The sequence below is a fragment of the Trichomycterus rosablanca genome, chromosome 7, assembly GCF_030014385.1.
Source record: "Trichomycterus rosablanca isolate fTriRos1 chromosome 7, fTriRos1.hap1, whole genome shotgun sequence".
Classification (NCBI taxonomy): domain Eukaryota; kingdom Metazoa; phylum Chordata; class Actinopteri; order Siluriformes; family Trichomycteridae; genus Trichomycterus; species Trichomycterus rosablanca.
In genome coordinates this window covers 2972331-3000000 of record NC_085994.1, presented here as the reverse complement: position 1 = coordinate 3000000, position 27670 = coordinate 2972331, and the positions used below count along the sequence as shown (strand labels likewise).

The 27670-nt window shown below is 44.3% G+C and overlaps 1 protein-coding gene across 1 annotated transcript in view; it reads left to right on the top strand.

Moving 5' to 3' along the window:
- Positions 1-27670, top strand: part of LOC134317973 (zinc finger protein GLIS1) — a 136750-nt gene that overhangs the window by 48497 nt on the left and 60583 nt on the right. The window contains exons 3-4 of the mRNA XM_062998722.1: positions 3934-4075; positions 8069-8927. Coding sequence (XP_062854792.1) covers positions 3934-4075; positions 8069-8927 — 1001 coding nt within the window. The remainder of the gene's footprint in view (positions 1-3933; positions 4076-8068; positions 8928-27670) is intronic.

Below are 27670 nucleotides of genomic sequence, written 5' to 3'. Positions count from 1 at the left end.
GAACAACAGAAACTAAAAAGGGGGTAGCCTAAAGGTGCAGTTGCAGACGTTGTGCAATAAAAAATTTAAAATAAAAATATATAAATAAAAGTGTCTGCTAAATGCCAAATAATAATTATAATATTTTTTTCTAATCTAACTCTCAGTCTTATTAAATGCTAGCACTTGAGGGTCCATGATGGATGGACGAGTAGGATGGTGGTGTGCCAGTGGGCTCGGAGGCTGTGGTGCAAGAAAGAAGCTCCTAAAAGCCTGTCAAGGTGGATATTAAGGTCTGATTGATCTAATATTATGTGAGCAGAAGTATGTTTAAAGGAGGAAAACTAAGGCAGCCATACCCAACAACACTGTACCTACTGTTAAGCCTGGTGCTGGTAGTTTGAAGCACTGGGGCTGTTTTGATGTCAGTGAAACTGGTGCTTTGAAGAAAGTAAACAGTTGGAAAGTCTTCCAGCAGGATTCTGACCCAAAGCGTTCATCATGGTCAGATCAGATGCTGGGTTCGATCCCCAGGTAAAGCGAGCCGGGTCCTTTCTGTGTGGAGTTTGCATGTTCTCCCCCATGTCTTTGTGGGTTTCCTCCGGGAGCTCCGGTTTCCTCCCACAGTCCAAAGACATGCAGGTATGGTGAATTTGAGATACAAAATTGTCCATGACTGTGTTTCAAATAAAAAAACTGATGAATCTTGTGTAACCAGTAACTACGTTATGTAGCAATGCATTAAAATCCTAATAAATAAATAAAATAAATGACAGTGGAGTTGACTGAGCTTCCCACTGAAAGCTCTTTGCTGTTTAATTGTTGTGTTGTCCATTAATTGATTTGATTCCCTTATTAGCAACAAAGGTGGCTAAAAAACCCCATTTCAGATGGGTGTCCACATACTTTTGGCCATATAAATTGATTCAGTAGTTCATTATATGCAGTAGATGTTGTGTTCTGGGTGCAGTGGGTCTGCACGCGTGACGACGGGTGCTGTAACGCTCTGTGTAACCCGTGTTCACACGCGTGATCTGTGACGTGTCCGTCAGCGTCGCGCGTCGGTAGCGTGAAATACGACCTGAAGTAACAACATAAATCTCCGAGTGAAATGAGGCGAGGAGAGCAGGTACTTTAAATCCACTCTGTCATTCTGACGCGCCAATTTAGCATCTCGACGTCGTTGGCTATAAAATAATGACGGGATGTTTAGTTTCGCTGACGGTCGGTCGTAGTGGATTGATTGAAGTCGTTTGGAGTGATTCGTGGGATGGATTTGGAAATCGTGAGCCAGCGTGTTGGCGAAGACGTTACGCAGGCAGCTAGCACAGTCGAAATATTTGGGCCACCCCCATAATACGCCGTAGGAACAGCTTTGGGTCACGGAATCCAGATATCTGGTAGCAGGTCCTTCAACGTCCTCTGGCTAACAAGTCCAGCCATCCATGTGATCTTGCTCGTCCATTGTGGCCTTACTCAAGGGCCCAAATGTGGCAGATGTGGGGCTTGAACCAGCAACCTTCTGATTACTAGCCCTGCACCCTAGTCACTTAGCTACCACTGCCTACGAAGAAGCTCCGAGACAATGGAGGACAGTTTACTGCACATTTTTGTTCTTATTTCAAGTTTATTTATAAGCATTCAGCAACCAGAGGCACTGCTGGGATTCGAACCCAGGATCTCCTGTGTACTAGGGAGGAGCCTTAACCAGCTAAGCCATGGTGGCTCATCAGACCAGTGGACCAGACCTTTTTTTTGCATTTGCAGAATTTTGCAGACGCTTTTATCCAAAGAAATTTGAGAGTTAAGGGCCTTGCTCAAGGGCCCAACAATGGCAGATGTGGGGCTTCAACCAGCAACCTTCCGATTACTAGCCCTGCACCCTAGTCGCTTAGCTACCACTGCCTACGAAGAAGCTGTGAGACAACAGAGGACAGTTTACTGCACATTTTTATTTCAAGTTTGACGTGTTGACGTGACTTTTCATTTATAAACATTCAGCAACCAGAGGCACCAGTGGGATTCGAACCCAGGATCTCCTGTCTGCTAGGGAAATTAACATATTTATATTTATATTTTATATTAAATTCTTTCTTATTTTTATTTATTTATTTATTCCATTTTTTGTTATTTATTTATTTATTTATTTATTTATTTATTTATTTATTAAATTCTTTCTTTCTTTTATTTATTTATTAAATTCTTTATTTATTAAATTCTTTCTCTCTTATTTATTTATTTAATTTTTTTATTTATTAAATTCTTTCTTTCTTTTTTTTAATAATAATTTTTTTCTTTCTTTTCATTTATGTACTTATTAAATTTTTTCTTTCTTTTCTTTCTTTATTAATTTTTTTTTTTCTTTTATTCATTTATTCCTTTCCTTTCTTTCTCTCTCTCTCTCTCTCTGTGCATGTGTGTGTGTGTGTGTGTGTGTGTGTGTACAGAGATGTTGGCGCTGAGTGCACCGAGTTAAAGTGCCACTGTGTATTTCCATTTTCATCCATCATGCCAGTTATTGCAGCTAAGTGTAGTGTGGGTACAGATCAACACCCCTGCCTACACACACACACACACACACACACACACACACACACACACTGGTAAACACAGGTCAGTACAGTACAGCTGTGAGTTAAACATGAGAACATCTGGTTGTAGTCGGTGTGTATCTCTGCAGAATTGGAGACATTACGCTCTGGCAGGATCTCGGGCCCTTCACTCCGGGGCCGAGCTCTGAGGGAACTTAAAAGCAGAGGAGCCAGAATTATACAAAATGAAGTGTCACCAAAATAAAAGATCACCCAGATTACCAGCAATTACCTTTAATAAGAGCCGGTCCATCTGCGCATCAGATGCAGGGGCACAGAGTTTAGAACAGATACCAGCCCCCGTTTACTGCCCCAATTATTAACCCAACCACTGCACTTATTTCTGCATGAGCTGGACAGGGTGGTGAAGGGGAATCAATCAAAATGATCAGAGTGATCGGTTCTTCAAGCTAAATATGTTCTGAATATGCATTATACACATATTATACACGTAATATACACTGATCAGCCATAACATTAAAACCACCTCCTTGTTTCTACACTCACTGTTTGTTTTATCAGATCCACACTTACCATATAGAAGCACTTTGTAGTTCTACAATTACTGACTGTAGTACATCTATTTCTCTACATACTTTTTTAACCTGCTTTCACCCTGTTCTTCAATGGTCAGGACCCCCACAGGACCACCACAGAGCAGGTATTATTTAGGTGGTGGATCATTCTCAGCACTGCAGTGACACTGACATGGTGGTGGTGTGTTAGTGTGTGTTGTGCTGGTACGAGTGGATCAGACACAGCAGCTGTGTCCACTCACTGTCTGCTCTATTAGACACTCCTACCTAGATACTCCCAATCTAGTCATCTCCAATCAACGATGGGGCGCCAGTCCATCGCAGGGCAGACACACTTACACTCACACACACACACACACACACGCCAATTCAGTGTCTCCAATTAACCTGACTGCATGTTTTTGGACTGTGGGAGGAAACCAAAGCTCCCGGAGGAAACCCACACAGATACGGGGACGCACAGAAAGGACCCGGACCGCCCCCGCCTGGGGATCGAACCCAGGACCTCAGAGAAAACATAAACACAAAATGAACTTGTACAAGAACACCCCCTTGTGGAGGCTTTACGTTACAGCTTGTAAACCACAGTGGGACCAGATTGCCAGAAGTTTATAATTAAGTTTATTTAATTCTGTGTTTTGTTTTGATGCTTTGTTTGTGTTACCTGGGTTGCAGAAAAAATCATGGACAAAAAAAAGTTCTAATTATTTAATCAGACAAAGACCAGTTGCAGAAATCACTGGACCTCCAGCGCCGCTGTGACGTACCGAGAGCCGAAGTGAAGCTGAAGTTCTGAGCTCATGATTTTTCACTCTGTTGCTTTTCAGCGAACGGCGGCCGAGTGTCGTTCTGCACGGAGAAGGAAGGAGGGAGCGAGTTATCGGGAGAGGAGTGCGCGTTACTGCGGCGTGGACAGAACCTGCCTGGATCCCAGTACGACCAGAGAAGCCGCCGCGAATCGGACGCCAGGTACAAACACCGAACCACACGGCGGTCTGTGGGGGGTAAAGAAGTCTGAGTACGATTACGGTTCTGTATCTGATCTTCATCTAAATCATTGTAGCTCACGTGTTTATCCAAAACGCCTTACAGTCATGTTCAGATACAAGGGGCCTTGCTTGGGGGCCTAACACTGGCAACTTGGGGCTTGAACCAGCGACCTTCTGGTCAATAATCCACGAGCTACTGAGCTCCATTTACATTCATGCCATTTAGCGGTACCGTGACAGTATACAGTTTAAGCAATTGAGGGTTAAGGGTCTTGCTCAAGGGCCCAACAGTGACAGCCTGGCAGTGATGGGGCTTGAACCAGCGACCTTTCGATTACTAGTCCAATACCTTAACCACTAGACCCCCAAGACGATTTACGTTTGCACCATTTAGCAGGCGCTTTTATCCAAAGCAATCGTGGGGTTAAGGGCCTTGCTCAGGGGCCCAACAGTTTGAACTAGGCAGTGGTGGAGCTTGAACCGACAACCTTATGATTACTAGTCCATTTACCACTGTACGAATCTTAGACATAACAATAAAAACATTACACCTCTCTTTATCAAGCGTGTCCAGTCCGGTCTGGAGAAAGTTTGTGAACCCTTGTACAACAAACCGACCTATCGTGATCAGGGTCACAGTTCACACCTGAAAACACTGGAGACAGAGCAGGAATACGTGCTGGTCAGGGGGTCTATCTACTGTAGTACAGCACACACACACACACACACACACACACACACACACTTAAATATTCATTCGCTTATTCACAGGGAAAGTTTAGTAGCCAATTCACCTTCTGCATGCTTTTGGGAGGTGGTGGACTATCCACAGGAAACCCAGCTGGACACGGAGAACATACAAACTAACACATAGGCAGTGATTGGAGATCCCTCAACGGGTCCTGTGCTGCACCCGCCCTGCCAGCCGTGCCACCATGATGCCGTGACAGTCGGTGGAAACATTTCAGTCTCGTCTGGTTTGTTATCGGAATCTTGTCTCGGCGATGTCGTGGCGGTTTGTTTGTAGACATTTCCTACGATTGATGTCCTTCCTGTTGTCCTCGTCGGCGGTGCTGTTTGTACGGTGACGTGCCACGTTCTGTAAATGTCTTCAATCGATTACCATGATCCTCGTCTCCACCGCTTCCCTGTCATGTCCTAAATAATGTGTTTATAAATACGGATTTGTGGTTCAGATCTATGAGGCAGAGTTTTGTCCTGTTCTGGTGGTAAACTGTATAAAGTCTCGTTTCGTCTGGTTCTTGTGTTCATTGTTTAAATCTATAAATGTATAAATCTGTCTTTATTAATGTTCTGAAGAAGAAGAAAACAGAACCATCAGAACCGTGTACCATGTGTACCCAGTTTAGCGTAGTCAGTTTGTCTTCTGCTGCTGGGGGATCCCTGATTGCAGTCGAGGTGGGTATATTGCTGCTCACGCCTCCTCCGACCCACGTGCAGCCCTTAGCGGGAACCCTTTTCCACCCATGCATTCTGCACAGGCGCCTCTATCTGCCAATCAGGGTCCTAACACAGCATTTAAAGACCCCACCTACATAGTCCGGTCACCTGCCATAGCAGAAACGTGTCTGCTGCAGGAACTGCCAGTTATGCCCGCCAGATGGCGCCCAGCAGAACTCGAACCGAGGAGTTCAGAATCTCGGCGCTGGTGTGCTCTTTCAACCATTAGCGCCAATTCTGTAGGAGCGTTCCATTCACCGCAGTTGTTCCTGTGAAGTGCACTACGTAGGGTATTCCACCATTTTAAGTGAGATTCCAATCCAAAGGAGGGAGTAGGGAGCGACGCTTCATCACTACGTCAGAAGCTGGCTGGATCATTTACACATTGTGTGTGTTGCGGGTTACGACGGCCGGAGCGTTATTATTATTATTAAAGAAAACGACACGATCAGAATGATGTCGGATCATATAAATATATTTATATAATTGTCACGTGTAACTAATGTTAACACATGCTGCTGACTTTTGTTGTTTACGAGTCAATTTTTGCGAGTCTCAAATCAAATCCGAGTCATTTGAAACGAGTCAGAGTCAGGTCTGAAGTCGCTGTGTGTGCGATTCATGTGCGACTCGTTGTGGGTGGCACCTCTGATCATTTGTTGTTGATCTTTTAAAGGTAGATAGTTGTTAGCTTAAAGGTTCACGTGACCACGAAGGAAGGGAAACTCAATCCAAAATTTCTCCTCCAGGCTCCGTTGTCTGTTGTCGTCCATCTTCAGCTCAACTTGAAGCTTTTTAATAGGGTTGAGGTCCGGGCAGCGACTTCAGACTCGACTCGGACTCGTTTCAAATGACTCGGACTCGACTCGTGACTCGCATAAAATGACTTGTGGAAAACAAAAGTCAGTATGTGTTTACATTAGTTACGTGTGACAATTTATATATATGATCTGACATTCTGATCGTGTCATTTTCTGCTCTCTAATAACGCTCCGGCCGTCTTAACCTGCAACGCACGCAATGTGTAAATGTTCCAGCCAGCTTCCGGTGTAGTGATGAAGCATCGCTACCTACTTAAAATGGTGGAATACCCTACGTAGTGCACTACACAGTAACAGATAATGTGAATGGAACGCTCCTACAGAATTGGCGCTAATGGTTGAAAGAACCGCTTTCTGAACCAATCAGAGCTTCTGATTGTAATTGTTAGTAAGAAATGCTGTTATTTGCATTTATTTAGATTGCGTCACACAGATGACGTGGTAATGAAACGCTCGATCGGCTTTCTAACGACTTCCTGTTTTACTTCACGACCGGGAAAAGTTTGGAGGTTTTTAATTATAAGCACATTTACAAAATAACGGATTCTATTCCTAATGGGACGCACGCTTATAAATGTAATAGCATCTGGAAGAACATAAGCTAAGGTAAGCAGTATTATGGATTTTTTGCTGATTGGGATTTTGGCCGCTGTGCCGTAATTTGCAATGAAAACAAAACGTCAGTTTAAGCTTTTAATTGGTACCTAGGAAAGTAAAGGCACGAAGTAAAATGGATAAATACACTCGCTAATCTGTTGTTGTTTTTAATCTGAACTTACAGATGATTTGTTTATTTCTACACTACATTTATAATATATGTTTTGTGTAGTTTATATTGACCCGTGACTCAGACTCGTATTTTGTGACTTGTGAACATCTCTGGGTCCGGGGACTTTGGTGGCCCATCAAAGTGTGCTCCTCAGTTTGGTGCTAATGTTAGTGACTAGCCATTCAGCATGGCTACTGCTGGAAAGAAAGAGCGACGATGAGAGACGAGTTTCCGCCGACAGTTAGGGACTGAGAGGGGCGAGAGGGACCTGAGGGAGGGCAGCGGAGAGTTCTCACGTCACTCAGGAGCTTCGCTCAAAATCCATAATGAGCCAAATGACAGGAATGATTATGTGGAAGATCAGAGCGACGCAGCCGGAAACATGAGCCCACCTCCATTCAGACGCACCAACATCTCCGCTAGAATGGCGGGCATTGTCGACGCCGGCCCTTCGGCCTCGGCATTATCGTGCTGTACCGGGGGGACCCGTCTACGTGGACGCGAAGCGCTATTGTGTCATCAAAAGCCTGTCACACACACACACACACTGTCCTGTCTTAGTCTTAAATACCCATTCATAACGTGGGCCAGGCCAAATTTCCTGTATTATTTATTCATCAGCCGAGTCGAGGCCGTCTGAGCTGTGGTGACGAATTTCCTCTAATATTTTTTGAGATATGATGAATATCAGAACAGAACCTGGGTGTGTGAGGCCTTCAAAGCAAGGTATCAAGAGTAGAGAGTGTTTATCACAGTGCTCATGGGTTTAAACGTCTCACTGAGGTGTTGGGGTTTGTCAGCGAGGACGGGGCGGCCCGGCTTTGGGAGCTTTAATCCGTCAACAGGCCCCAAGCTGGACTGTCCTGTCCTGTCCGATCTGTCTGCTCATATTCCGACGACAGTGTGTGTTTGTGTCCCGCAGGTCGTCGTCCTTTCAGCGACACCTCAACTACGCCATCAAGCAGGAGGAATCGCTGGCTTTCAACCCGTCGCCAGATTCGTCCGACTGCGTCACGTGCGGCCTATCGGCGCCCTACGTGTTTAATAATGAACACGGCTCCTCCCCGTTAGCCGGATCCCCCGGCGTCTCTCGTCACTCGCTCAACTCCGGCGCTCTGAAGCGCCACGGCCCGTCCGACAGAACCGAACTGTCCGGGCTCTGCTCCTCCCTGATGAACAGCGAGCGTCTGAATCTGTCGCCCCCGTCCTGTCTGCTGTCCCTGTCCTCGTCCTCGTCGTCCTCCTCGTCCTCGGTCTGCGAGGATCCCGGCTCGGCGCCCATGCAGACGGCGCCCGAATCCCTGAGCCTGCACCTGCACCCGCCGACGCTTCTGAAACAGGAGCCCGTGGACGACTTTTCGGCTTCCGAGGACGACCTCTTTCAGCACCAGTACCACCCGCAGCAGCTGTCCTGCCCCCCGCGGACCCCCATGCCCCCTCCGTACCATCTGCACCAGTACGGCGGCTCCGGGAACGGTGCCCTGCTGCACCCGCAGAGCCAGCAGCAGCTGGCTCAGTGCGCGTCTCAGGGGCGAGGGGAGGTCGCGGGTGTCGTTTTCGGGGACAAGCAGACCTGCCGGTGGATCGACTGCAGCGCCGCGTACGAGCAGCAGGAGGAGCTGGTCAGGCACATCGAGAAAGTGCACATCGACCAGAGGAAGGGCGAGGACTTCACCTGCTTCTGGGCGGGATGCATCCGACGCTACAAGCCCTTCAATGCCCGCTACAAGCTGCTCATCCACATGAGGGTGCACTCCGGCGAAAAGCCCAACAAGTGTATGGTGAGTCTCTCACACACACACACACACACACACACACACACCAAAACCAGTGGTTTATTTGTACATACAGACGGGTGAACAGTCATCACCAAATACTGGTGCCCATGGTAGAGATGGGTAATAAAGGTTGGCACCATGCATCTCCCTTCACTAAGAAAACAGCGCTGAGTCTTCTTCTATAATCTTAATACAACTGCAGAATCCAAATCAAGGAACCTCCTGATCATCCAGATCTATCTTTGTGGTCTCGCCCCACAGAGACGTTGAGTTTAAAAGACGTTGAATTTCGAGGTATTTTTCCCCATAAGGATGTTTGGGAAACCTGTTAATGCGTCCATGTTCCCGTAGAATTGCAGATATTTTAGGCTCATGTAAAATAATGAGGTTGTTTTTGACACTTATACACTAAAAATAACACAAATATAATATAAACACTGAAATACAATTAAAAACAGTTAAAATCAATAAAAATACAATAAAAGCTGCACTTTAGCTTTACTTCTTTATTGTTTCCGTATGCTTCTTAATTGTGGAGATGCTTGATCTTGGATTATTCCGTCAACACCGGCGCATTCACATGAGTGCTACTAAAACGGTGCGTGAGGAATGTGATTAGTGGAGGAACTTATGAGCAGTAATAATGAAGAGAAGTTTAGTGCTCCTGTCTCCTTCTTTTACTACATTAAACCACGTTAAGCTTTATTTTGAAGCAGAAGCGTTTTAGACTCTGGGAGAAGCTGATTCTGATTCTCACCATTTCTCAGAAGTTGGAGCTGTAACACAAGTTTAAAAGTGAAACAGGGAGGAGAATCCAGATAAACACAGATACATGTGGAGCTGTAACCCTGGATCTGACGCTTATTCCACACTAATGCAGATTGAGCTCATATTCACACTTTGATGACTCAAGCTGAGCGCTGAACAAAGCGGCTGTTCATTGTTAATTTGAAATTAAAAGCTGAACATGTTGAATTTAAGGGATTGTTGAGTTTAAGGGTACAAATTTCTCCACGAAGGGCGTCGAGTTTCAAAGATGTCCAGTTTAGGGGACGTCGAGTTACAAGATACGACTAGTCTTCTCTCCTTGGCAGAGGGAGTCAGATTTAATAATTCTTAATAACTGGTACTTAATGAAGTCCATAATCCCACGCAGCCCAACACGCTTTCCTGGCCTCAAAACTTAAAGCTTTCTGTATAAACATCTTTCCTTTTTTTACAGTAATACAGAAGCAGCTTTTATTTGAAGTTTAAGATCAAGTAGCATTTTATTTACTCTCAGAAGTTCTCAGAAATACACCGATCAGCCATAACATTAAAACCACCTCCTTGTTTCACTCACTGTCCATTTTATCAGCTCCACTTAGAAGCACTTTGTAGTTCTACAATTACTGAGTGTAGTCCATCTGTTTCTCTAAATACTTTTTTATCCTGCTTTCACCCTGTTCTTCAATGGTCAGGACCCCCACAGGACCACCACAGAGCAGGTATTATCTAGGTGGTGGATCATTCTCAGCACTGCAGTGACACTGACATGGTGGTGGTGTGTTAGTGTGTGTTTGGAAACAGAAGTAGATCTTAAATGATCAGAGTTGCAGTGATTGTGATGATAAAGGTGATATAGGTGTTGGATAACGTTTACTTTATTCTCTTTGTGTAGTAACAGTGGTGTATATTTAGAGTAAAATAAACACACGTACCTTCTGATTGCATTATTTAAGGCCGTTTCAGCGAGGCATCTAGAATTATACGGCTTCTCTTTTCCTCGCTGAGCGATCAGATGACGCTGGAGTGTGAGATTGGACCTGACTGCACGTCTGCCGTCCATTTCATTCAGTCTGTAGTTAAAGCTTGTTTTAATGCGTCTGAACCGATCCAGTTCCAACTCTGAACGTTCACAGTTTAACACACCGCTCTTTGTTCATCTTGTGGACTGTAGGCGCTTTTTTCTGGATTTATGGACCGGATGCCTAAACTAATGGAACGTAAACTAACTGTTATACAAACCGTTTTATAGACAGTACATGGCCAAAGTATGTGACAGCATTGCTTGTATGGGATAAACATTGCTTCTGTGATAAATGAAGCCACGTAGAACTCGGGAGTGCTTCGGAAAACCGTTCTCACACGGTCCGTCGCTGCATCTATAAATGCAACTTGAAGCTCTAACATGCGAAAAGAAATGCTGCAGAGTTCTCTGGGCCGGAGCTCATCTCAGCTGGACTGAAATATAGCGGAAACGTGTGCTGTGGTCACATGAGTCCATGGATTTGCCCCCCCCCTTTTGGCTTTAACAGTCTCCACTCTATTGGAAAAATGTACATTTACATTTTTGGCATTTAGCGGACGCTTTTATCCAAAGCGACTTACAATTGTGACAGTATACAGTCTAAGCAATTGAGGGTTAAGGCCCAACTGTGGTGAGGGCCCAACAGTGGCAACCTGGCAGAGGTGTGGTTTGAACCAGCGACCTTCTGATTACTAGTCCAGTAACTGCTAAGCTACAGCTGCCCTTCACTGCACAAATTCACCAGATTCACAGTATTGTGGAGTGTGTCTGATGATTTGTTTGCATTCAGTGATTATGGACATGAAGACCTGGCTCACTGTCAGCATTCCAATTCATTTCAAACGTGATCCATGGGCTTGAGGTCAGTGCTCCTAATTTATGGACCCAAAATTAATGGAGCAAAAATGACCTTTTGTCAAACGTTTGCCACAGAGTAAAAGCATCAAACTTTTTTATATCATTTATTTTATAAAACATTATTGATGTTAAGATAGATAGATAGATAGATAGATAGATAGATAGATAGATAGATAGATAGATAGATAGATAGATAGATAGATAGATACAGAGAGGGAGACAGACAGGCAGACAAATAGACAGACAGACAGACAGATAGATGATAGATAGACAGACAGACAGAAAGACAGATAGATTGATACATAGATATAAAGTCAGATAGATAGACAGACAGACAGTCAGACAGACAGACAGATATGAAGTCAGATAGATAGATAGTAGATAGATAGACAGACAGACAGACAGACAGACAGATAGATTGATACATAGATATAAAATCAGATAGATAGATAGATAGATAGATAGATAGATAGATAGATAGATAGATAGACAGACAGGTAGATATAAAGTCAGACAGACAGACAGATATAAAGTCAGATAGATAGATAGATAGATAGATAGTAGGTAGATAGACAGACAGACAGACAGATATAAAGTCAGATAGATAGACAGACAGACAGACAGGTAGATATAAAGTCAGATAGATAGATAGACAGACAGACAGACAGACAGACAGACAGATATAAATTCAGATAGATAGATAGATAGATAGATAGACAGACAGACAGACAGACAGACAGACATAAAGTCAGATAGATAGATAGACAGACAGACAGACAGATATAAAGTCAGATAGATAGATAGATAGATAGACAGACAGACAGACAGATATAAAGTCAGATAGATAGATAGATAGATAGATAGATAGATAGATAGATAGATAGATAGACTATTGAGGGGTAAGGATCTTGCTCAAGGGCCCAACAGTGGCAACCTGGCAGAGGTGTGGCTTGAACCAGCAACCCTCCGGTTACTAGTCCATTAACTGAAAAGCTACAGCTGCCCTTCACTTCACTTCTCACAGTGCTCTGTGCAGGTCACTGTAGTTTCTAATTTATGGACCCAGTCATGCTGGAGCAAAAAGGAGTGTTTGTCAAACGTTTGCCACAGAGTAAAAGGATCAAACTTTTTTATATTATTTATTTTATAAAACATTATTGATGTTCACATTCTTTTTATTCCAGGACTGAATATATTTGGTTTATTGATTTTAAAGCCGTCATACCCAAAACAAAACACACCGTTCCATGCCTCTATGGGTTCAGCCCCAGGCCCCGCCACATTCGAGGAGCCGAACCGTCTTTCATATATATACACCCCCACCACCGCTCCCACTCCTCAGGCACCAGTCAGTCCAAATTTACTATTACGCCACAATTTGTGTAGGGCGAACCCTTGTTTATTTTTATACACTCTCCATCTCGCCCTCGACGGCTGAGTGATGAAGATCTGGACAGGCCAGCACATCTGTTTAACATAACCAAACAATGGTCGCGCTCGGCCGTGTTCAAAAGCCACTTTTAAGCGTCCCGCGAGCATTGAGGGAATCGAACCCGGATCCAAAGCCAACACTGGGAAAAAAATGTAGTAGTCAGTCAGAAAGGATGAGCGGAGAGACTCTCTCTCGCTCACTGTTACACAACCTCTCATTTCATGTCACGTTCATTCTGCTTAACGCTGGAGCCGCCATCCAAAACAAAGAGCTTTTAAATTCACGCGTGTTCCCGCCGATTGACCTGAGGTCTGACCGTGAAGGCCTGCGGTTCTTTCTGTACGAGGAATGATCAGTTCCAGTGGTGTGGGCGAGAGTGTGTGGTGTTACGTTACAGGTTTAAATGTACTAACTTTAACTTCTCCGCTGTGGATTCTTTAGACGCTACATTTAGTTTGGTGCTTCTTAACTGCATCGTACAGGTCCAGGATAAATAATTAGGAGTAATTATAGCATGTAGAAATAGAGGCCAGTGGTGAAAGTCCATTTATGCTGCTCTTATAAGATAAAGAAAGTCATCTGTTAAATTCCATAGTTAAAAAAATGGGGCCACCCAAAAAAAACATGACTAGGGATGGGGACTCGAGTCCGAGTTACAAATGACTCGGACTCGACTCGTGACTCGCAAAAAATGACTTGTGGACAACAAAAGTCAGCAACATTAGTTACGTGTGACAATTATATATATATATGATCCGACATCATTCTGATCGTGTCATTTTCTGCTCTGTAATAACGCACCGGCCGCAACACATGCAATGGGTAAATGTTCCAGCCAGCTTCCAGCGTAGTGATGAAGCGTCGCTCCCTACTCCCTACACAGTTTGAAGTTCACTTCATTTGAACATTTTCGTTACCTCTGGATTGGAATCTCACTTAAAATGGTGGAATACCCTACGTAGTGCACTTCACAGGAACAGATAATGTGAATGGAACGCTCCTACAGAATTGGCACTAATGGTTGTAAGAACCTCTTTCTGAACCAATCAGAGCTTCTGATTGTAATTGTTAGTAAGAAATGCTGTTATTTGCTCAGTTTGCGTCACACAGATGACGTGGTAATGAAACGCTCGATCGGCTTTCTAACGACTTCCTGTTTTACTTCACAACCGGGAAAAGTTTGGAGGTTTTTAATTATAAGCACATTTACAAAATAACGGATTCTGTTCCTAATGGGACACACGCTTATAAATGTAATAGCATCTGGAGGAACAGAAGCTAAAGTAAGGTGTTGTTGTTTTTTTATCTGAACTTACAGATTATTTGTTTATTTTTACGCTACATTTCCAATATATGTTTTGTGTAGATTATATTGACTCGTGACTCGACTCTTTAGTGAAACTCTCTAGTAATAAAACAAATACAAGTGGGTAGCACTGGTTTCCTCCGGGTGCTCCGGTTTCCTCCCACAGTCCAAAGACATGCAAGTGTGGTGAATTGGAGATACAAAATTGTCCACTGTCACTGACGCTGGTCTTCACTATCTCTGATTGGTTTAGACATATAGATATGATTAGATTATGGGCCTAATGTGTGTCTGTTGGTGCACCGGAGACGTTCAGAGTCACAGAGACTTTTTTTCCCCTCGAACGGCTGGTCGCACCGGTGCGACCTCAGATTTTTTTCAGTCGCACCATTGAGAAATTAGGTCGCACGTTACACTCTAGAGCCCTGCCAGGATAAAGGGGCGGTAAAACATGAAAATGACATTTAAATAAAATGTATAAATAATAATCTAAAACTGAAAGCATTTACACCCTTTATTCGGTACTGTGTTGAAGCCCATTGGGCAGCAGTTACAGCTGTTTATTGATTGATTCATAATATTATGGACTGTAGATGGTGTTTTTACAGTGGTGATGCTCAACCAATCCAAGGTCTTAAATAACTGACACTTACAGGTATCCAATTAGGAATAGTCATCTATTTACCAGAATTCTTAGAGTAAAACATTAATAATTACTTCTTTGTGTGAATAACAAACATTTGTAACCACTTTAAGTTTCAGTTTTTGGGTCACTTGGATATGACTAAAGATCTTTGTGGGAACTGCTGTGAAACATCTGGATGGTTTTAGATATTTGCAAACATGTTGCGCCAAGGACTTTCCTATAAAATTCTGACATCCAGCTCAGCACTGGAACCAGAAACTAGTGAAGAAACTTGTCTGTTTTATCACCGCTTCATCCTGGTCAGGGTCGCGGTGGGTGTGATTCACTGGACGAAAGGCAGGAAACCCATCACAGGGCAAACACACACACACACACACACACACACACACACTGTGGGAGGAAACCAGAGCTCTCAGAGGAAACCCACACAGACACGGGGAGAACATGCAAACTCCACACAGAAAGGACCCGGATCGCTCTACCTGGGAATTGAACCCAGGACCTTCTTGATGTGAGGCGACAGTGCTACCCACCTGTTAGCAGATCAGAACAATAATACAGTCATCTCACTCACTCACTTTCTTAACCACTTATCCAATTAGGGTTGGGAGGGTGCTGAAGCCTATCCCAGCTTTTCAATGGGCGCAAGGCACACACTAACACCCTGGACGGGGCGCCAGTCCATCACAGGGCACACACACACACACACACACACACACTCCAATTAACCTGACTGGAGCAGCTGGAGGAAACCCACGCAGACACGGGGAGAACATGCAAACTCCACACAGAAAGGACCCGGATCGCTCTACCTGGGAATCGAACCCATGACCTTCTTGCTGTGAGGCGACAGTGCTACCCACCGAGTCATAGAACCGGTCCGGTTTTATGCTGCATTATGGGTAAAACCTTTGAGCTCTTGTGTAATAAAGCCCCGTGTTGGTGTTTTGAAAGCGGTATTAACCCCGATTCTCCACATCAGTGTTAATAAACGTTGCTTTTCTCCTCCAGTTAGTGAAGTGTGTGAACCGCTGGAACTTCTGGAAATCATTTTCAGGGATTTATTTTTAAATGATGAAGCTCTTTGTGCTCAGAGCTGTAAAGTTTGTGTCGAAACACAGAGCCGATATCCCCCAGCGCCCGGTGACAACACAAATAAATACGCTTGCTTTCGCTCCGAGATGCTAAACAGACGCTTGCACAAAAAATTTGTGTGTTGCAAATGACAGAATGATTGGAAAGTGGTAAAAAAAAAAGAACAATGCACACACACACACACAGTGAATGTGTTAGAAGTGAATGTTGGTTGTAGTAAAAATGAAGTTAGCTTATCAATATATTAAGGTAATATAACTGTAGTCTACCTGGAAACACTGCACTCTTTATACTTACTCAGATATTTACTCTACGTCTCACTGTGAGCTTGTTGGATGTTAGATTACAAAACCATGAGAAATAATACGAAGTTAATACATTTGTGCCCAGTGATAGCTCAGTGGTTAAGGTACTGGACTAGTAAACAGAAGGTTGCCAGTTCAAGCCCCGCCACCACCAAGTTGCCACTGCTGGGTTCCTGAGCAAGGCCCTTAACCCTTAATTGCTCATTGTGTAAGTCGCTTTGGATAAAAGCGTCTGCTAAATGCTGAAAATGTAAAAATGTAAATGCCCACAGGTACTAACAAGGAAGGCCTGGCAAGTTCCTCCACACCAAACTGGCACAGTCACTGTGGGACAGAAAAGGTGGTTCCCTAAATTGTTGTCACAAACAAATCTCACCTGGATTCGGGGCGTTTATCCCATTCTTCATGGCAGATCCTCCCAAGCTGTAAGATTGAATGATGAGCTTCTCTGAACTTCCATCTTCAGGCCTCTGCTCAGATGTTAAATGGAATTGTTCAATAATAGTATGGACTGTAGATGGTAAAATCCTACATTACTTACAGTCATGCTTTTATCTTTTCCAAAACTATAAGCACAGTGATGGTGAAATGTAAAAGTTTATTTGTTCCCTAAATTGTTGTCACAAACAAATCTCACCTGGATTCGGGGCGTTTATCTCATTCTTCATGGCAGATCCTCTCAAGCTCAGTTAGATTGAATGACGAGCTTCTGTGAACGTCCATCTGCAGGCCTCTGCTCAGATGTTCCAGTTTAAGTCCAGATTCTAAATTGTATCATTGATTTTAATTTAATTGTTTCATAATATGATGGACTGTAGATGGTAAAATTCCTACATTACTTACAACCATGCATTGAGAAACAAGTTTGTGGACACCTCACTAAGAGATTCTTATCTATTCTTATCTATTCCAAAACCATGAGCATGGTCATGATGAAACAGGTTGTTCCTCAAAAAGCTGGATGTATCTTTCCACCAATGCCTCGATTCTGTGGTCACTTCCTGGACTGGTCAGTGATCAGTAACATTCTTTTAGTGGAGCTACTTTATTCAGTACCTTGTTGAAGCCCATTTGTCTGCAGTTATAGCTGCACGTCCTCTTGGATATGTCTCACCTGGATTTGGGCCGTTTATCTCATTCTTCATGGCAGATCCTCTTAAGCTCCTTCAGATTGAATGACAAGCTTCTGTGTCCTGCCACCTTCAGGCCTCTGCTCAGATGTTTGATGGAATTGTTTAACTATATGATGGACTGTAGATGGTAAAATTCTACATTACTTACAATCATGCATTGAGGAACAAGTTTGTGGACACCTCACTAAGAGCTTGTTGGTCCTCTCGGATACATCTCACCTGGATTTTGGCCGTTTATCCCTTTCTTCATGGCAGATCCTCTCAAGCTCTTTCAGATTTAATGACGAGCCTCAGGCCTCTGCTCAGATGTTAAATGGAATTGTTTAATGATGTTATGGACTGTAGATGGTAAAAGTCCTACATTATTTACATCATACGTTGAGGAACACGTTTGTGGACACCTCACTAAGAGCTTGTTGGATAATATAATCAAAAACCATAAGCACAGTAATGGTGGAACAGAGGTTGCCCCTTTATTCAGTACCTTGTTGAAGCCCCTTTGTCAGCAGTTATAGCTGCACGTCCTCTTGGATACAACTGACCTGGATTTGGGTCGTTTATCTCATTCTTCATGGCAGATCCCTTCAAGCTGTCAGATTGAATGACGAGCTCCTGTGAACTGCCACCCTCAGACCTTTGCTCATATGTTAGATTGAATTGTTTAATGATGGACTGTAGATGGTTGAGAAACAAGTTTGTGGACACCTCACTAAGAGCTTCTTATCTATTTTTATCTATTCTAAAAGCATGAGCCCAGTCAGAAAGAGAAAGGGTTATTCCCTAAATTGTTGTCACCAAGCTGGAATACCTTAGCATTATTGGGGGATTCTTTTTAAGGTGGCATAGTGGGGCTATGACGTTAAGGTGGAATGAGGTTAAGACCTTGTAGCTCCTTCAGGTTACACTTGTTTAGCTGGTTGATTAACTGACTAAGGGGGTACTTACTTTATCATGTTCTTTTTAGTGCTTCTGTAGCTTTTTGGCAGTAAACCCTCATTAGTAAACACTACATGACCTCTGACCCCGAGCTGTGTGTAAATGCTGCGTTAGCGCTCATGCTAGGCTCTGTTTTTCTGCTCGTCTGTAGAAGTTGTAATTAATCGTTACCGCCGGCGGTGTAGCTAACAGGAAACGACATAATCCCAGCGCAATATCCTGTTGTGCTTCAGCCCCGATGCGCTGCTGCTTCGCTTTATTGCGTTTCGTACCGTCTGCATTCATATTAAAAATATATCCCGCACGCCCCCCACGGTCTGCGCCGGAGTCGGGCTAAAAGATCTGTAGTGAGCGTGTTCGGACGCATCTGAGCTTTTAGGTTCGATCACAGTGATGCTGGATGATAAACGTCTCCGTGTTGAGGATCTTGTAATAATAAATGACATTAAATGCCGTCATCGAATATGTCGTCATATAACGTATACGTCATGTACACTGTATGGACTAAAGTATTGGGACACCAGTTTTAATATTTTACATTTACATTTTCAGCATTTAGCAGACGCTTTTATCCTAAGACTTACAGTACAGTTACAGTATACAGTCTAAGCAATTGAGGGTTAAGGGCCTTGCTCAAGGGCCCAACAGTGGCAGCCTGGCAGTATTGGGGCTTGAACCAGCAACCTTTCCATTACTAGTCCAGTACCTTAACCACTAGGTTACAGCTGCCTATTTTGGCCAATTTTGTCTGCTGCAGACACTGCCAATTATGCCCACTAAGAGATCACAATCCCAGTGTTGGTGTGCTAGCGGATTATCCTGCTGCGCCACCTGGGTGCCTGGAGCCCGGTGATTTCAAGACCCACCGCAACACTGACCAGGATAAAGCTAGTGTAAAACATAAAGAGGCAGCTGTAGCCTAGCGGTTAAGGTGCTGGACTAGTAATCGTAAGATCGCTGGTTCAAGCCCTGCCACTGCCTGGTTGCTGCTGTTGGGCCCTTGAGCAAGGCCCTTAACCCTTAATTGCTTAGACAGTATACTGTCACTGTACTGTAAGTCGCTTTGGATAAAGGCGTCTGCTAAATGCTGAAAATGTAAATGATGGGCCACCCAGTTGGCATAGCGTGATATTCCACTAGCACACCAACGAGTAGATTCTGATCTTGCTGAGAAAAACACAGAGATCAGTGCGTGACTCTCCATGCGAGAGACTGGCCTTAGGTGCAAATCTAACGAAGTACGGGTAATGCCAAGTTCACACTACACGACTTTCCAAGTGGTCAGGTGGCTGTACAGTTCACACTACACGACTGGATCTCTTGTAATCGGGAGTCTTTCAGGTCGGTGTGTATTTCACACTACACGACTGATCGGTGATAGGGGGTCACACACTACATCATCTATCACTAACTGGAATCACAGGCGAGCTTCTCTGCTCTCCCAAACTACGTTTAGTCACGAAAACAAACGTGAGAAGTGACGAGGGGTTTAATGATACCACGTCCAAAAATACACGTCAACAAGTAGCGAGAGATCAAAGTTTGTGCGCTGATGTGCAGCGTAAAATCAAGTAGAAAAAATAAATGAATCTGAGTGGATTTGGCAACGTGAACAGCATGGATTGTTCTATTGTGAGTTGGAGGTTAATAAATATTGTTTGCAATGCAGCGTGGGTGTTTTGTAGAGAACGATCAGATCAGAAATACTGTAAAACGTGTGTGTGTGTGCTGATGTATTCTGATATAAATTATATTACGCCCCTTTCCCACCTTTTTACACTCCTCCCCTGAGTTTCCCCTCACACCGTATCTTGCGTTCTCATTGGCTGTTTGACATAGCACTTATTGCCAGTCGGCCGACTCATATCCAGATATCTGACTCGGATCGAGTTGTTGAGTAGTTCACGCATAACGATTGAGAGCCGAGTTTCGTTCGCCGAGTGAACGCCGAGTTGCTCCTGAGCCGGCAAATCTAGCGCCGACCAGTCGCCGAGCGAAAATCAGGGCACAAGTCGTGTAGTGTGAACCAGGCATAAGTAAGAAGGGGTCGGTATCAGGCGAGAATACCCTCCTCGGATGCCATCGGGATACCAGACGGTGGAAGACTAACTGGCTACACTAAAATAGAAGGGAAAGGCATAAACACCATAAAATAACAAAATGTGAAGATGATTATTGTTTTGGTCTTTTTTTCATTAGTGGATACTGTGGGACTGAGCAGTTCTGGAAATCGTTTTGTCATTTTTAGAGCTGGAAGTGGTTGTTTTTATAATTTGTCAGGGTTTATTTCTGAGAAATCAGGTCCCGGTTTAATTAGTCGCCATTCTGTGCCCATTTCAGCCACCTGGAGATGACATCATTAACGAGGTGGCGTCACGAGACACCCGTTAACGACCCGTCTTTTTTATATGGAGGAGAAAAATACCCATCTGGTCGGATGCGGTCATTCAACAAATTGTTAATTATGAGTTCTGAGCCGAGCTGGAAAAGCAGAGCGAGCGCCGCAGTAAAGTTTTGTAAACATGGTGAAGCTGGAGCGACGCCCCGAATTCTGCGTCCTTATTAAATCCGATCACGTGTCGGAGTCCCCGGACGCCTAACTCGCCTCGCAGCGTTTCTTTGTTTTGTCCGTGTGACCTGAGCAACCGATCTGTTTCATTTCCATCCCTCGTTTTCATCATCGTTCCTCCGCCGTGCCGTATTCCCGCGCGAGAGGGGCGGCTAATGAGACGTAGCCGAGTCGTTCCGGCGGGTCGGGAAAATCGTGACTCAGCGTGGCGACTCCTGACCCGACGATCTGCCGTCCGAGAGAAAGCAGACGGACGAAAGCGCTGCTGGGACCAGGGCTGATCGGGTCGTGTTGTGCGCTGTGTCATTCGTTAGCCTGCGCAACATCTGCGCTAGCCTTGTTACGTACAGTCGTTAGCGCTCCTCGGTAAATCATAGAGTCGAGCTTCACACACACACACACACACACACACTGGTATGAAAGAACAGCGCTACATTAATCTCTCGATCCGAACACACGTCCATTTAGCCAGGAGGAAAGTTGGACCCGCCGCGCGTGGCGTAGCTCATGGAATTTCCTCTTGTTTAGCGCGAACGTATATAAAGATTTATTAGACCGAACGTTGGACGCTGAAACACCCCGACTCTGTCGCGCGCTGCTGCCAGCTCGGTGTTGAACGGAGGCTTTTGTGAGCAATCAACACGACTAGCGCAAGATGAAACGCCAATCCCCATTAGCTAATTAAATAAGCACCCCTGCGTTAGGTGGCTTTTTTTTCTCCGACGCGGCCCGACACCCGATCCGTCTGGGCTGCTGCGCTGACGTTGATATTAATGTGTTTGCACCAGAACGGGCGCTGACATCTCCAGGCCTGTCAGCCCCGCTTAGCCGAGTCCATGTTTCAGCACGGCGCGGAGCACTTAGCGCTGGCTACGTGTGCTAACTCAGGGGTTTTCATTATGTTTTTAATAAGGTCTTTTATATGAATAAATACGCACTACCTGAAGTAGCTGCCTGTTACTCCGGTTTATTAAACTGGATCTTTTAAACGTATTTTTGCGTTTTATTCGTCCTCAGTAATGGCAGTGAATAAAGCGCTCGCTGTTCTGTTTATGGTCGCGGATTTTATTAAGCAGTTATGCTACATTTTCATATTCATTATTTATGGGTGTAGCAGGTACAGCAGGGTTGTTGGGATTCCCCCCCCCCCCCCCCCAGTTTTTCTCCCCCCTTCAATCTAGTCGTGTCCAATTACCCTGATTGCGTCCTCTATACTGATTCGACCCTTCACCGCTGACTGAGGACGCCTCTCAACTGACATGCGCCCCCTCCGGCACGTACAGTCAGTACGGACTGCATTCTTCACCTGCACGAGTCGAGTTCATACACCGACGCGCACTGTGTACGGAGGGCCACACCCCCATCAGCATTATTCCTCAGCCCTGTGCAGGCGCCATCAGTCAGCCAGCAGGGGCCGCAGTCGCACCAGTTATGAGGACCTATGGTCCGACTTTTTTACCCCTATGAACAACAGCCAATCGTTGTTCATACAGCCGCCCCGCCCAGTCGGAAGGCAGAGCTGAGATTCGATATGATGTATTCGAAAACCCAACTCTGGTGTGCTAGCGTACTTAGATGGATGGATGGATGAGATAGATAGATGAGATAGATAGATACTTTATTGATCCCGAAGGAAATTAAAGCCCCAGTAGCATAATACAACAAATAATTAACAGTACAAAACAAAAGCAAACAGAAAAACTAGAACTGAGTTTTTCTTGTATTTTACATAAAATACGGTAAAAATGCGGTAAAATTGTGGTAAAATACTTTACCGCTGTGCCACCTGAGTGGCTACATCTTGTTTAACATGTAATAGAAAGGTTAGGTTTTATTAAAGGTTAGGTCTCATAGTCATATTGTTGCTTGAGCAAGCGTGTCAGTTGTAGCCTAGTGGTTAAGGTACTGGACTATTAAAAGGTTGCTGGTTTAAGCCCCACCACTGCCAGGTTGCTGCTGTTGGGCCCTTGAGCAAGGGCCTTAACCTTTAATTACTTAGACTGTTTACTGTCACAGTACTGTAAGTTGTTTTGGATAAAAGCGTCTGCTAAATGCTGAAAATGTAAAGGGAGGCCCACAGTTCTGTTCTTTGTTCTTTGGCTAATATGCTGCTGTAAGAACCCGCGATTATGATGTAATAAATCTTCTTCAGTGCAGTCCGTTGGTTCTGTTTGACTTCTTTTGCATTCTCACCTATTTTTTCTATTTTGACTCGTTCGGTGTGAACACACAGCGATACACGATCAGCGATTCAGGTGAAGAGGCAAAAAAATGTTGCTGGTTTGAGCACAGGGTTAGTGCTGGTTGGTTTTGGTTTAATAGTTTAGTAGGTGGTTTAGATGCTTTTCAGGCTGGTTTGGGTTAATGGTTACTTTTTGGGGGGGGGGGGGGGGGTTGGTGAGATGCTGGTTAGGGACGTGCTTGCAAGTCAGGCTTGTTCGGTTTAACAGTTTTGGGAGGAGTTTAAATGCTGGTCAGAGTGGTTTGGTTTAATGGTTCAGTAGAGGGTTTGGATGCTGGTCAGACTGGTGTGTTTTAACGTTAAAATAGGAAGTTTAAATGCTGGTCAGACTGGTTTGAGTTAATGCTTTTGGGAGGGATTTAAATGCTGGTCAGACTGGTTTGGTTTAATGCTTTTGGGAGGGGTTTAAATGCTGGTCAGACTGGTTTGAGTTAATGCTTTTGGGAGGGGTTTAAATGCTGGTCAGACTGGTTTGGTTTAATGGTTTTGGGAGGTGTTTAAATGCTGGTCAGACTGGTTTGGTTTAATGGTTTTGGGAGGGGTTCAAATGCTGGGCAGACTGGTTTGGTTTAATGGTTTGGGGGTTGTGAAATGCTTGTCAGACTGGTTTGGGTTTAATGGTTTTAGGAGGGATTTAAATGCTGGTCAGGCTGGTTTGGTTTAATGGTTTTGGGAGGGGTTTAAATGCTGGTCAGGCTGGTTTGTTTTAATGGTTTTGGGAGGGGTTTAAATGCTGGTCAGGCTGGTTTGAGTTAATGCTTTTGGGAGGGGTTTAAATGCTGGTCAGACTGGTTTGGTTTAATGGTTCTGGGAGGGGTTTAAATGCTGGTCAGACTGGTTTGGTTTAATGGTTTTGGGAGGGGTTTAAATGCTGGTCAGACTGGTTTGGTTTAATGGTTTTGGGAGGGGTTTAAATGCTGGTCAGGCTGGTTTGTTTTAATGGTTTTGGGAGGGGTTTAAATGCTGGTCAGACTGGTTTGAGTTAATGCTTTTGGGAGGGGTTTAAATGCTGGTCAGACTGGTTTGGTTTAATGGTTTTGGGAGGGGTTTAAATGCTGGTCAGACTGGTTTGGTTTAATGGTTTTGGGAGGGGTTTAAATGCTGGTCAGACTGGTTTGGTTTAATGGTTTTGGGAGGGGTTCAAATGCTGGTCAGACTGGTTTGGTTTAATGGTTCTGGGAGGGGTTTAAATGCTGGTCAGACTGGTTTGGTTTAATGGTTTTGGGAGGGGTTTAAATGCTGGTCAGACTGGTTTGGTTTAATGGTTTTGGGAGGGGTTCAAATGCTGGGCAGACTGGTTTGGTTTAATGGTTTTGGGAGGGGTTTAAATGCTGGTCAGGCTGGTTTGTTTTAATGGTTTTGGGAGGGGTTTAAATGCTGGTCAGGCTGGTTTGAGTTAATGCTTTTGGGAGGGGTTTAAATGCTGGTCAGACTGGTTTGGTTTAATGGTTCTGGGAGGGGTTTAAATGCTGGTCAGACTGGTTTGGTTTAATGGTTTTGGGAGGGGTTTAAATGCTGGTCAGACTGGTTTGGTTTAATGGTTTTGGGAGGGGTTTAAATGCTGGTCAGGCTGGTTTGTTTTAATGGTTTTGGGAGGGGTTTAAATGCTGGTCAGACTGGTTTGAGTTAATGCTTTTGGGAGGGGTTTAAATGCTGGTCAGACTGGTTTGGTTTAATGGTTTTGGGAGGGGTTTAAATGCTGGTCAGACTGGTTTGGTTTAATGGTTTTGGGAGGGGTTTAAATGCTGGTCAGACTGGTTTGGTTTAATGGTTTTGGGAGGGGTTCAAATGCTGGTCAGACTGGTTTGGTTTAATGGTTCTGGGAGGGGTTTAAATGCTGGTCAGACTGGTTTGGTTTAATGGTTTTGGGAGGGGTTTAAATGCTGGTCAGACTGGTTTGGTTTAATGGTTTTGGGAGGGGTTCAAATGCTGGGCAGACTGGTTTGGTTTAATGGTTTGGGGGGGGGGGGGGGGTTAAATGCTTGTCAGACTGGTTTGGTTTAATGGTTTTAGGAGGGATTTAAATGCCGGTCAGACTGGTTTGGTTTAATGGTTTCGGGAGGGGTTTAAATGCTGGTCAGACTGGTTTGTTTTAATGGTTTTGGGAGGGGTTTAAATGCTGGTCAGACTGGTTTGAGTTAATGCTTTTGGGAGGGGTTTAAATGCTGGTCAGACTGGTTTGGTTTAATGGTTCTGGGAGGGGTTTAAATGCTGGTCAGACTGGTTTGGTTTAATGGTTTTGGGAGGGGTTTAAATGCTGGTCAGACTGGTTTGGTTTAATGGTTTTGGGAGGGGTTCAAATGCTGGTCAGACTGGTTTGGTTTAATGGTTCTGGAAGGGGTTTAAATGCTGGTCAGACTGGTTTGGTTTAATGGTTTTGGGAGGTGTTTAAATGCTGGTCAGACTGGTTTGGTTTAATGGTTTTGGGAGGGGTTCAAATGCTGGGCAGACTGGTTTGGTTTAATGGTTTGGGGGGGGGGGGGGGTTAAATGCTTGTCAGACTGGTTTGGTTTAATGGTTTTAGGAGGGATTTAAATGCCGGTCAGACTGGTTTGGTTTAATGGTTTCGGGAGGGGTTTAAATGCTGGTCAGACTGGTTTGTTTTAATGGTTTTGGGAGGGGTGTAAATGCTGGTCAGACTGGTTTGGTTTAATGGTTTTGGGGAGGTTGGTGAGATGCTGTTCTGGCAGGTGTTAGCCAGTTAGCTTGGTTTGGATTAATGGTTAAGTATAGGGTTTGGATTCTGGTCAGGCTGGTTTGGTTTAATGGTATTGGGAGGGGTTTAAATGCTTGTCAGTCTGGTTTGGTGTAATGGTTTTGGGAGGGGTTTAAATGCTGGGCAGACTGGTTTGGTTTTATGGTGTTGGGAGGGGTGTAAATGCTGGTCAGCCTTGTTTGGTTTGATGGTTTTAGAGGGTTTAGTAAGATGCTGGTCAGGCAGGTGCTAGCCAGTAAGGCTGCTTTGGATTAATGGTTTGGATGCTGGTCAGACTGGTTTGTTTGGCACTGGTTAGATTGTACACGGTTAAATACACTCTTATATAGTTCATCTTTACTAACAGATCGCTCTGTAGATCATTTTCTTCTCACTGAACGTTATTACGCTGGATCTTCAGATGGAATTATTTCATCTGTGTAATAAAGAAGAAATATTTTTCCTTTTTTTGGCCAGCTAGTGAAGGAGTGAGTCAGTCCATGTGTGAGCTATACGTTGTTGAATCCGTGTTCTCGTGGAGAGACAGATGTCTTGGCTCGGCCGTGTAAATTGTGCAAATGTTTCGTATTTGTTTTCCTTGTTGTGGACGCCAGGCCAAGTTCCTGTCAACTCATAAAAGTTTTCCAGTCAATATGTTCACTAATGCAATCCATTCTGTCCTCTCTTCTCCTCTCTGTCCAATTTACCTTCTTTATTCTGCTTTTATTCTCCGGGATCGTTAGAAGCTGTTTACTAAAGTGCTGCTGCGCTTTAAATCGGTACAATAACCAAGTAAAAGAAATACAGGTTAAATACACTGATCAGCCATAACATTAAAACCACCTCCTTGTTTCTACACTCACTGTCCATTTTATCAGCTCCACTTACCACATAGAAGCACTTTGTGATTCTACAATTACTGACTGTAGTCCATCTGTTTCTCTACATAAATTTTTAACCTGCTTTCATGCTGTTCTTCAATGGTCAGGACCCCCACAGGACCACCACAGAGCAGGTATTATTTAGGTGGTGGATCATTCTCAGCACTGCAGTGACACTGACAATAAAACAGCAGCGCTGCTGGAGTTTTTAAATACTGTGTCCACTCACTGTCCACTCTATTAGACACTCCTACATAGTTGGTCCACCTTGTAGATGTAAAGTCAGAGACGATCGCTCATCTATTGCTGCTGTTTGAGTCGGTCATTTTCTAGACCTTCTTCAGTGGTCACAGGACGCTGCCCACAGGGCGCTGTTGGCTGGATATTTTTAGTTGGTGGACTATTCTCAGTCCAGCAGGGACAGTGAGGTGTTTAAAAACTCCAGCGGTGCTGCTGTGTCTGATCCACTCATACCAGCACAACACACACTAACACACCACCACCATGTCAGTGTCACTGCAGTGCTGAGAATGATCCACCACCTAAATAATACCTGCTCTGTGGTGGTCCTGTGGGGGTCCTGACCATTGAAGAACAGCATGAAAGGAGGCTAACAAAGTATGTAAGGAAACAGATGGACTACAGTCAGTAATTGTAGAACTACAAAGTGCTTCTATATGGTAAGTGGAGCTGATAAAATGGTCAGTGAGTGTAGAAACAAGGAGGTGGTTTTAATGTTATGGCTGATCGGTGTAATCCTCCATCCAGTCAGTGGTGTGTACAGTAAACACAAACAGACGTAAATAAACGGTATTAAATCGATCCGACACCGCTGCGACCGTGAAACTAAATCGAATTA